The sequence below is a fragment of the Ascidiella aspersa genome, chromosome 6 (assembly GCF_963924565.1).
Source record: "Ascidiella aspersa chromosome 6, kaAscAspe10.2, whole genome shotgun sequence".
NCBI lineage: Eukaryota > Metazoa > Chordata > Ascidiacea > Phlebobranchia > Ascidiidae > Ascidiella > Ascidiella aspersa.
Window position 1 is genome coordinate 9512574 of NC_139452.1, and position 12037 is coordinate 9524610.

Genomic DNA, 12037 nt, shown 5'->3' on the forward strand with positions numbered 1-12037 from the left:
AGAAAGGAGACAACAGCAACAAATATGTTAAGGTTACCTAAAATTACGGCAGTGCTGTAAATTCGAACAAAAATGAAAACGTTTCACAGCACATTACATTCAGGAAAATTGCAGTACAAGGGTCATACTTTGAAAAGCGACAATAATATTCAGATAGCCGTCTTGAATCCACACTTTCCGCATAAATGCATGCAACGCACATGATTGCAAACAAAGAAATCTATTAAACGGAGTGGAAGTAAATCAACAAGCGTTAACGAGATACAGTGTTAAAACGAGGCCGGTACGGGTAGCAGCGTTCGACTGACGAAGCTTTTCGAATGGAAGCGCCATTTAAAAAACACAGAAGATGAAAAAACGCGACACTCTTGTCAAATAAAAGGGTCGCTAACATCTCATAGTGGGAAAAGTATGATACCAGTACCTTGGTGATGCGTGATTCCTTAGCATGACTGAAGTACAGAGAGACACTGAGATTTAGGGTAAAATTATACAGCCTTTGAGGTTGTTATAAGACGCAGTAAGAATATCAAAGCCCATATAAAAGTATAGGTATCATTTTGAACGTTTCGGATATCTCTTTATTTATTTCAACACATAGCCTTGTTATTGTCTTATCGGATAAGCTAAGTACAACTGTTCGTACTTAGTGATCAGCGGAAAACTGGTTTGCAAAAAGCGGTAAACCAGAAGGATGCCTATATTGCCTATACAAGAGAAATTGAATAATTTTTTAAACGACTGCGGTTGCTGACACAGATAGTTCAATTTTTGTACCAAGCTATAATCGATACCGTTTTACTCGTGCAAGGGATGTCAGATGATATCGTTTTTTACAGATGTTAATTTAATTCCCTAATGAATAATAATAGTTGTTCAGTGATATAATAAGTTACACAGGTATATAAAAAACTACACATATAATAAGTAACACAGGTTAAAGTTTTTCAATTTAGTGACAATATCGCAAGAGTTCAAAGAAATTAGTTGACTGTAGAAACTCTTTCAGGTAAAAAACCCACGTGTTCACCTTTACTTGCCATTTGAAACGACACCGATAACGATTTCGGATATCGGCCGAAAACCGATAAGTATCGAACATTTGTAGTACAGTCCTGTTTTCACGCTATAAAATATTGGCATAAATGTTTAAATAGCTTGACAAAATCCTCTCTTTTTTTCACTTTTTGCCGAAATTCGAAAAGTCCATTTTGAGCTTAATGGTCGGCTGAACGTTAACATTTCTGGAGGCCTTCACGCTCGACTGAATATCGGCAGCGGTCGCTCTCTGCTGCTCCTGGTGGAACTTGGCCTGATTGGTGCGCAGGGCGCCCTCTAGGCGAAGTTTAAGCGCCGGGTCGCTCTGCATGGTTGCCTGCGCAAAGCAAATTCAATAAGGTTATTGAAAGTGATTTTAAGGACGACTTATTTTAAACATTGATCTTTAATTGTTTTGTGAGTTGTGTCTGTCAAATATAAAAACAAAAATGAGATTGCGTTTTGGGGGTTCGGTTATTTTGTTAACAACTGTCTGTTTCGTGCAAACGTACCTTATGCCCATATAGCCTTTATTTTCCAAGAAAAAAACATTAAACATATAAGTTAAGTGTAAAATTGTTCTTCCGGCCATTATTTTAGATAGCTGTCTCAAATCACGGCAGAACAGTTTTACAATTGATACAATTCCCTGCTGCAACAGAATATTTATATAAATTGATGCAAACCATACCTTCGTTGTTAAAGGCAAACTGTTTTGTATGTTTTTTTAAAATAACGTGTTTCTCAACAACAATAATAAGGTTAGATTCTTTACAGGTTTCAATTTTTGTTCAGCTGACTGATTTTTGTTCGCTCCTTAAGCTATTTTTTATAACAAAGTAACGGTATTCCAGTTCGCAGTGAGTCTTACCTTGAAGGCGACGGGATACTTTGGCCCGATCAGCAGCAGGCGCTGGAGGGCGCTCTCGTGCACCTTGACGCGGGCCGAGAGGTTCCCGTTGTTGTCCAGCTTGTCCGGGCCCGCATTCAGACAACCGACGAACATCGGCACCAGCGATTGCACCATGGACGCTTCTGCGAGGGTTAATAAAAAGGCAGAGTTTTGAAAAATCTATATAAAACCCATTAGAAAGATTAGATCCTTATAAAATCGAAAAAATATTTTTGCAGACGTGTCACACAAGGTGGAGTATTTGAACAGCTTGAATTATTACATATTTTAATCAGGAAGGTGTAAACCGTTCCACTACATTGGTTTAACGCAATATTACAGCATTTTTAAACAAAATTTCCAGTGTTAGCCCGTCTTTAGAAAATCAACCAGGAACCGTCAAAAATATGTTAGTCTAAAATCACAACGAATTGGAATTAATTTTTAACGTACCCAGCCTACTATAAAATTTCCAACGTGGCATTTTTATGCAAAAAAAAAAAGAAAAAAAAAAGAAAAATAATTTTTTTTAAAGCAATATGGAAAAATATTGCTTCAACTCACTATTTTCCTCGTCAGTCAACTCCACCAGCAGCTCGCACAGGTTCAGGCACTCGACCACCACCAGCGCGTCTTCTGACGTCACGACCGACGTTGCGTCACCGAGCTGTGACGTCACGAGCGGCGCCATGCGGTGGATGAAAGGACGCGAGAGCGAGTGGTCGGCGATGCGGAAGATGGGAGCCAGGAAACGGACGCAGGCAAGCTGCTCCTAACGTTACAATGCAAAGGGTGACATTATAATGTAAAGGAAGACGTCACAACGTAAGGGGTGACGTCACAATGCAAGGGGCGAAATTATATATTTATTATTATTTTATATTCTTAGGGGCATGTTTGTGTGTAAAGTTTTGTTTATAGATTATGGACTAACTCAACTAACTTATTTGACATTTATTGAGTTTTTTAACAGTTTGAACCCGGTACCAAATATCGGGTAACGAAGGGTGATTGGCCAATATTTGGATTGTATCGGCCAGATACCTCACTAAAACACATACCTCACTTTTTCTGTCATTGCAGTAAATCAAACACAAAAGTGTAACCCAAAATCATATCATTACTGTTTTGTCTACAAACTAAGAGCCATTTATTTTACTAATTTTTAATACATTTATATTTGCCACAATACTTTCTCCGGTAGTTTCCACTGAATTTTTTGTCTAAAGACGCTAAACAGATTAGGAAAACCTATTTTAGCAGTTTATATTGGGCTCAAGAACGAAATCCAAATTGTTAATAATTGTAATGACATATAACATTTATGTGTGGCATGGTGTCATTTCACAGTCATAGCCAAATGTTTAACTTTTTTCCACCAATAGTGAACGGAACTCAGGGAGGCAAGTCGAGTGTATAAGTAAATTAGAAAATGTAAGGATTGTGGCTGGTTTTTGCATTGGACAAGAAGGAGGCTGGGAAAGTCAGTAATGTCTGATCACAGTCCTCTGACAACCTGTCTCCACCAGGGAGCAGGTGCCGCCAGGGAGGTAGGGTCCGAGTTGAAACTGCGCATGGTAGAAGGTAAACTTTTTAACCTCTTTGTTTGCGGTGTTGGTTGTTGTGTTGGTAAGTTTAATGGAAAGTTCCCCCATGCCTAGGAAAATTTTCTATTCAAACTCGTTAAACTTACTATTTTAAAATAGAAACCGAAAGTTTAAGCAGTAAACGTTTTTCGAACGCACACAAAAAACCCTACTAACCTTAGCGTCATTCGATTTGAAGACGCGCTCAAAGAAGTCTAACATTTCTATGAGAATCTTATGATGCTGACAGACGCTAGGTGGCGCTGTGAGGAGGAATAGTGATTGACAGGTGAGCATAGACGTCACGTCGACTCCCTGGTCGTCTAAAATGTAAAGTGAAAAAGCGTTGAGATAAAACCGTAAGTAAATTGAACCCGTATACTCGTACAGGCCCTACATTATGTGGATGATGAACACAACTTTCTTACAACGGCTTTACTGTGGGCCATTAAATTATCACTAAAACGTTTTTTTATTGGTTGTTGGCCGTTTTTCGTATACAGCAGGTGAATGCTAATTGAACCTGCTTGAAATTTACCAGATTCCTAAGACATTCAAAAACAACATGTTGAAAAAGAAAAAAAATATTTGCAAAAAATTATAGCGTCTCAGTCGGCTCTCTATGTTTTTTTGACAATTTTAAACACAAGGGAAAGTTTAAACATAACCTCCGCCGTTAAAACAGTGTTTCTCAATCTTTTTTCGCGGCGCCCAAATACTTAGCATAAGTATATTACAGCCAAACTCTCTTCATTGTACTTTTTGTAAGGTTAAAGTAATCCAAACACAAACAAGACAATGGCATTAATAAATGAAACTTGTCTTTGTATTGCCTCTAAAATTTTCTTTAATTTAAGTTTTAGAGTTTAATTTCGGAGAAAGCATCAGTCTTAATAAATCTAACCATGCGAACGACTTCAGTAAGCGACCTAACCAAACGGGGACTTATATGCTAAAAAAGGCAAAACAACCAACAACTTTCAACCTTTGCTGAGCTCGAGCAAGGAATGAAGAGCGCTCCGGAGCAAAGTCTCCCACTCCTCCTGGTAGGAGCCTTCCTTCAGAAACGGTGATGCCAGGATTGAACGAAATGCCTAAAAATGGAAATAGGTAAAAAAGGCTCATCAACGCAAGAGAAAAAAAGAACAAGTACACAAACGCCAAAAAGTACTGCCACTTTCAGGAACTGTTAAGTTTCTGCCAATATGGTGTTTTTCTCGATAAAACACTGCTCTTCGTGCGCTTTGCCCCGAACATTTTCTGTTTTGTGCGTCCTTCATTTTAAACGTGACTTGGTGCTGCTGACAGCTTTTGTTGATGTGTAAGTTATGGTTTTCTATAATATGTTTTGTTGATTAGTGTTGGTAACCTTCATTTATTTGTATTTATGCGAATTAAAGAACCAAGTTGTAGTAACCCTTACTTGTGTTTAATAAATACTAACTGATAAAGACTTTAGTATACAGACATGAACTTTCAAGAACATCCACCTTCGAGATGTTATTATAGTGATTAGAATATATCAACCCTTTGGTGTCAACTACCTGCAAAGTAGCTGTCGTAATGGTAGCGGCCGGATTTTCAGCGGGTGTGGTTTTGCTCGACCTGGCCCCAGCTTCACGCATAGCGCCCGTGAGAAGGTAAAGTACTGTGGGGAGGATGGTCAGGCAACCTGGAATAAGGGAAATTAATTATTGAAAGAATACCCCTAAGAAATGTAATGTCGTAACACCACACTACTGTTTAGACTCAATAGTAGCTGATTTTGACGCCTGTTGAAACAATAAATAAATGCAGAAAATAAATTATGGAAAAATCGTTCATCAAGTTAAAGAGCCACAACTAGACAAAATTTGATTAATAAACTTTTGTAAATTGTTGTTAGGCTAATACATCAATGCTACCTCTTGGGGAGCAGAGGCACAGCACATCACTAAGCAACGCTATCGCCATGGCAACAAGCTCCGCGGATCCCTTTGATAGATTTTTTTCCGTCGTCATCGCTTCACGACTTTCGTTTCTGCAAAAAAACAAAATACTATCAATTCATGCTCGTTCAATTTATTTATGGAAAATATACGGCACAATTCCTTCGATAATGTTTAAACGTAAATTATTGAATTTATTTCTAATCAATATTTTTTTTGCCAAGAAATGTATTGTTTACCGGAAGGTAGGGTTTATGGAAGGAATTTGTCGCACCAAGACGCACATACAGATCTCCAGGACGGCGAACACGGTCGACTTCCCAGCTTGTATTGTACCCGACTCTCCGCCCTCGCCTTTTGTTTGTGGAGCGTCAAAAACTGTGAATTAAAATAAGTAGATAAAGTTGTATTTTAAAAAGAATAATTATAAGTGTCTGTTTGTTGAGAAACAAAACAAATGCTTCCAGTAAGAAATGCTACACTAGGAGAAGTAGTTCCAAGTGGGCTTACAGAAAAAATTCTTTTAATTTTCGCGCATTTTTGCGGAGTAAGAAGGATATTACTCACGAACTCGGCCATATCTTTAGAATGTCGGTAAGCTTTTATTCAGAAAAGTTCGTAGCACGGTTAATGCAATAAAAAAAAACTTACTTGCTTGCACTACTGAAATATCTACCGCAATCGGGTGTACCACTTTGATGGAGTGTACTGTGCTGTACAAGATACCGCAATACAATAATAAACCTATGAATAGGTCCGCTTGGGCTACGGCGTACGTTCCAATTTAAACACTCCTGAATATCAAAATCACGGTCAATTTCCAACCTTATACGCCCACGACATCACTTTGCGAGCAAGGATTTTCTGCTTTGGTTGAAATTAAATCCAAAAAATGAAATTCAATTGTAGAAGTTGATACGCTTATGAGAGGGACACTAGAAACAAGGCTACTACCTCACTGTGCACAACTGACTGAAGAAATTCAACAGCAACGAACGCATTAAATGGTTATTGAAGCATTGGGTTTCTATATTTCTGTAAGTTTAGTCATTGCGAGAACTGGTGTGTACAAGTTCGCCAGAAAACGTAATCTGTGTACTGTTCCAAAAAAAGGTTGACAACCACTGCTCTATAGAACCTTATGCTGTGCTATTTAATATTCCGACGATACACTTGCCGATCAAAACAAATATTGATAAAAAGTTTCACAGACCTCCGTTTTCGAAGAGCGCCTCTTTGGCGGCGAGCAGTATCTTCCGTACGACGCTCACCACCAGGGTCTGGGTGGAGAAGGAGTCGCGAGTAAGGAGGAGGCGGTGGAGGACGTTCAGGATCTCGATCCCGAAGATCTGGCAAGTGAATGTAAAGATAATGACGTTTACTGGGTTAGAATACGACGGTGTTTAAAGTATTGATAAATCGTCATATGGAAAAAAGACTCATTTATCATTGGTTAATGTATATTGTATACGTATAAATAAAATGTATCTATAAAAAATATTGCTGTAAATTTATGTTCAGTTTTCGCATTTAAACTGTCTTTTCTCACGGCCACACGTGAACTTAGCGTGTTCCCATCGCTTCTGCAAGCATTTACACTATATTTTTTCAACGTTCTTTTGCACATTGCTTTATCTTGCATCTTATTTAAGTTCTTAAATCGCACGAAAAAAATAAATTTCCAACAGTAAGTAATACAACGTTCAGGTCGTATTTGTTCGTGCCCACAGACCTAAGGTTATTTACCTTTTTAAAAATCTGGAAATGAATAATGAAACGGTAGTTTAGCGCCATCATGACCCGAGGATTCAAATAGCAAGCAAATAAACACCTGGCTCTTCCCGACGACCTTGCGCGTCCATACGTTTGAGAAGAGGGCGTCGAGCGAAGAGAGGCAAGCCGCTATCACACCGACCGCGTCAGAGATGCGCGGGGAGCACAGAGCCTCGACACAGACGCCTGTGAACATAAGGAGCCGGTTGGTTTAACCTAATCGCATAAGGTTTTAATTTATTGCGATACATAGAAGGAGTATGTATCGTATAGGTAAGAATGGGTTGTCCGATAATATCAGAATATAAACTACCCAAGCTCTTGGTATTGGATTACCTAAACCGTTTATATTTTGTGCTGATTGGATATCAAATCTTTTTTTATCATATATTTCCTTTTTCAAAATTTATTAATATTCATATAAGGACACAACGAAACGAATGCAATAGAAAAAGACGCGAGATACAACACGTGTGACTGGATATCAAATCAATTCGGACATTTTAGTCGCATGTTTGTAGGACGATAGATAGCGCAGCAATTTATTTTGGCAAGGTATATTGGTAAGAATATACCAAATTCCGGTAAACATCTTACATTTGAAGCCCATTGCGGCCACAGGTCGGTTTAACATGACCTATGCAATTTTATTTTGTTTAAATATTTTAACGAATTGCAACATTTGCGAGCAAATCTAACGTCTTTCTGATAAAAATGTATTTTGTATTGCTGCAACAACATACTATCGGACATTACCAGTACGAATAAAAAAGACGTGGCCTCTATGACGTTGGAATGAACTGGATGTTTGGTTTGATTCAATATAGCGCCAGGTAAATGCCTTTTAGTCGTAAGTAAAGAGGAATACACTTTTGTTAGGTTGTCCAAAAATATTAGATGGACGCCAACAGAGCAGATTTATTTTAATAGTAACGGTACTTGTCGATAGGTAGTTTAGAAAGGCATTTTTGTCAACGCTAGTTTTCTAATCTACAACAATATATTGGCCAGGTAATGTTAATCCCACGACCACAGCTAATCTTACAATTCAATAGCATCACTACCAATTCAGTAGAACTAATTGCATAGTAATTTCCAACTAGACCGTTTTTGTAAATTTTGGTAACGAACTGCGATAAGTTTTGCCCAGAATATTATTTATCAGTGCCGGCCTAAAACACGAAAAATCGGACACTCCTTTTTCGATAAAATCAAGATGTTTACAAACCCAACACGAGGTGCAATTTGTTCTCTCGCTCCTTCTCTTCGCCTTCTCCCACTTCCTCTCCATGCTGCTCTTGCTCTTCTTTCTCCTTCGGGAAGTGGACGTGGGCAAGCCAGAGCGACAGAGCGTGAAGTATGTTCGGCCAAGCGTAACTGTAGTGTGACGTAACAGAGGAGGCCGTCTCCATCATGAAGAAGGCGCCACCTTGTGAAAGTAAGTAATTAGAGTTCCATTTTAGGCATTTTTGAAAGCACATATGGATTATGTATAAGCAGAAAATACATTTGATATTACTGTGAGGCATATCGAAAGCACAATTTTGGTATATTAAAAGTTTTCAAAACGAAATAGGACAAAACCTGTTTAAACTGATATTGAACAATATATTTAAACATAAAAGCGAGGCTTTGACTTGGTCAGTGTTTCTCGACCTTTTATGGCCAGCGGCATCCACTCAGAAATAACCGGTTGCGGCGCCCCTACAAGAATTTTCCGTAGGTAATTCACTTTATTGTCACAACAAACGGAACTGGAACAACACACATCAACTCTACACAACGTAGGAAGTTATAATTGGATTTATTCCTCTCTATAATCTTTACAAAAAAAGTTGTAAGAGTTAAGCAAAAATCAGATTCTTAAAGATTCTCAAATATCTCTCGGCACCCTTGAGCATTAGAAAAGGCACCCTAGGGTGCCGCGGCGTCTCGGTTGAGAACCACTGGCAAAGTATATTTAGTAACTGTAATTCATATAAAATAAGGCTTCTTTTTGAGGTACAACTTTGATTCATAACACACAAACATAAACAAATTATTTATCCAGAAATTAAACTGACAATCGAAATAACAAATTAGTCCTCAAATCCCAACCCTATTTCATTAAAGGTAAAAAGTAGGTGTGGCACATCGGAGATTGGCAAATAAAATTTCCAAATGGTTGCGATAAAGCGGTTCGCAGTCGCACATACGTTTATACCACACTATGTCATTTATTCATTCATTCATATAACCTAAATTCAAACCCGTACTGCACAAAATTAAATTCCAAACCACTATACAAGCCTGCAATAACAACAGCACCATTAAAACCAGCTTACCTTGCGCGGGCAAATGGGCGTGAAAATCGGGCGGCAACTTTAGGATAGCTTGGTCTTTGAGTACCTTGAGCCAGTAGTCGGCCAATAGGGCGAGGTGGGGTTCGACCAAGCTTAGGAGACTGCCACCCAGCGGCTTACAACCCTCTACAGTGCTCTCGCTAGAGGCGCTGTCTGCGGATTTCGCCTCGTTTTCAACGGCCACTACGTAAACCTGAGTGGAAAGGTTGTTTTAAATATAGAGACTTGATGAAAGGGTGAAGAGAGAAATAAAGTGGAAAATTATGGGGAACTGTGGGGAACTGTGGGCGGATTTAGACAGATATTAAATAAGTCAGATCACGTTTTCTTTTACCAATTCTTATTACTTACCTACTGCAAGTCACGTGTTTTCAATCCCTATTTGCGAGGCTATACTTCTTTTAGCTTTTTGGGATAATATATAACGTTTTTTTTCTATTTCGTCCCAATCAAAAATAGACAAATACAGTCGCTCAGACACTACTACGCCACCTTTTAAATAAAGGGTTTGTGTTTCTTATGACGTTATTTGTCATTTTCCACAAATGGCTTAAAGTAAAAACCGCTTTTGCAGCAACCTATTCTATACAAACTGAAATAATATTAAATACATCATTATTTCAAAGGCTCTCATAACTCAACTTCTCGATTTCCTTCTATAACCATCAAACCAATGCCAAGTTTTATGAAAAAGCCTTACCTCCGCCCAGGCCTTAAGCACTGCAAGCTTCTCCATGGTGGAAGCGCTCTCGCTGTAGATGTGACCCGACGAAGGGTCGTTCTGGTTAACCTAAAAACAATATAATGAAGCCTCTTAAAATAAAAAAAAGTGTTGTTATAAAGTTTGGTTTTACTAAATCTTCCAAGATTTTAATTTTGGTTTACAGTGATAAAATTAATAAAATAAGAGTTATTTAGAGATCCAAACCTAGTGGATATCAACATTTCTTAGCTTGTGGACCGTCCCTTCCACTGGCTTTTTAAGTCTAAAACCAAAATATTATATGCTTGTCGCCCCCTAATAAATACTCAGTACCCCCTTAGACGAGCCGAGGTCACGGTTATGAAACCCTGTCAAAACCCATTACGCCGATGTAGCAATGTATTTGATGGAAAGGGGTCAATTTAAAACGGGGTCAATTTAAAACTAAAATGGGACAATTTAAAACGCCATTTTTAGACACCGAGTTTTTGCTATAAAACCAATCTACTTCTCTTCACACTTAATAACAGTAAAACGAAAATTGGTTGTCGACGTAAATTCGTAAAATATACAGCCATGTAGCAGTTAATAAACAGCATCCGAAGAACAAAATTGAAATCACGCACTCGAAACAATGTTTCATTGTTACGTCACATACCCCTTGCACTTACCTTAGCCAGGCTGGACACGAGCAGGGCGTGGACGCGCTTGAGGTCAGAGAGGTCGCTGACCACGCCGCTGGCGATCCAGGCGCTGCAGACCTCGCAGGCGCGCACCGTGACGTCATGGGACGTGTCCGAGAAGGCCGGCCGCAAGGCGGCGCCAACCTGGAAGGGAGCAAACAACAAAACTTTTGTTGAAGCTGTTGTTTTAGCACTAAACATAAAATGTTGACAAAGTTGATTTTTCTAACAGTGTAATAATTGTGGTTAACAAAAAATCACAAATTTATTAAAAACAAACAAACTAAAATTTTGGTGAAGCTTTTTTTACAACTGAAAAATATAAATTCCTTTTTTTTAAGTTGACAAAAATTTGATTTTTCGAACAGTGTAATAACTGTCGTTAACAAAAAATAACAAATTTATAAAAATAAATTACCATATGTTGGAAAAAGTTTTTGGCATTTGTAGTATAAAAATATGGTACAACCGAATTTAACGTACATTGGCCTGATACTGCTCCAAGATAACTGAGCCTTGAAATTCCGGTTCAGGGACGTCTTTGAAGTATTTGATCACATCCTGTAAGCAAGAAATAGCGACGCCTATAGTTTTGTATACTCTACAGGTTAATAAAAAAACTTTAGGAAAACATCATGAAAAAACGAAGGAGATTGTCAAATATGAAAACCCTACAAATTTTTCGGAGGGATTTTTGTATAAAAGACTGAGTTTCTAAAAAGATAAAAATAGCCAAATTTTACGACACAATAACTGATCACGGCTTCCGATTGTTTTATTTATGTTGACTAAAAACCTGAACAAAGCAATCCGTACCTGCAGGGCTTCGAGACCAGCCATTCGAAGCTGAGCGCTGTGGTCGGTGGCAGCCATGAAGGTCATCCGTACAAGGTCAGACAGATGCAGAACGAGGAAGTCGCCTTAAAACCATTACGTTATAACAGCCGGTTATAACAAATTACCAGTTAAGGCAACTTACCAGTTATAAAAAATTACAGATAAGAAATTACAGCTTGTAAGTTGTTCTTCATAATTTAGCTGTACTCATTATAATTATATTTCTTTACTAGTATGCACTTGGGTTTTTGGTAT

The 12037-nt window shown here is 38.3% G+C and overlaps 1 protein-coding gene across 1 annotated transcript in view; it reads right to left on the reverse strand.

Annotated features, from left to right (window-relative positions):
• Positions 1-638: 638 nt before the first annotated feature.
• LOC146139573 (HEAT repeat-containing protein 5B-like) overlaps positions 639-12037 on the reverse strand; it is a 31205-nt gene continuing 19806 nt past the window's right edge. The window contains 16 exon segments of the mRNA XM_083392234.1: positions 639-1375; positions 1910-2073; positions 2495-2702; positions 3694-3839; positions 4502-4610; positions 5061-5188; positions 5421-5536; positions 5684-5822; positions 6658-6793; positions 7276-7403; positions 8446-8646; positions 9542-9752; positions 10260-10372; positions 10930-11089; positions 11429-11506; positions 11762-11865. Of these exon segments, the coding sequence (XP_083248360.1) occupies positions 1181-1375; positions 1910-2073; positions 2495-2702; positions 3694-3839; positions 4502-4610; positions 5061-5188; positions 5421-5536; positions 5684-5822; positions 6658-6793; positions 7276-7403; positions 8446-8646; positions 9542-9752; positions 10260-10372; positions 10930-11089; positions 11429-11506; positions 11762-11865 (2336 nt within the window). The 3' untranslated portion in view covers positions 639-1180.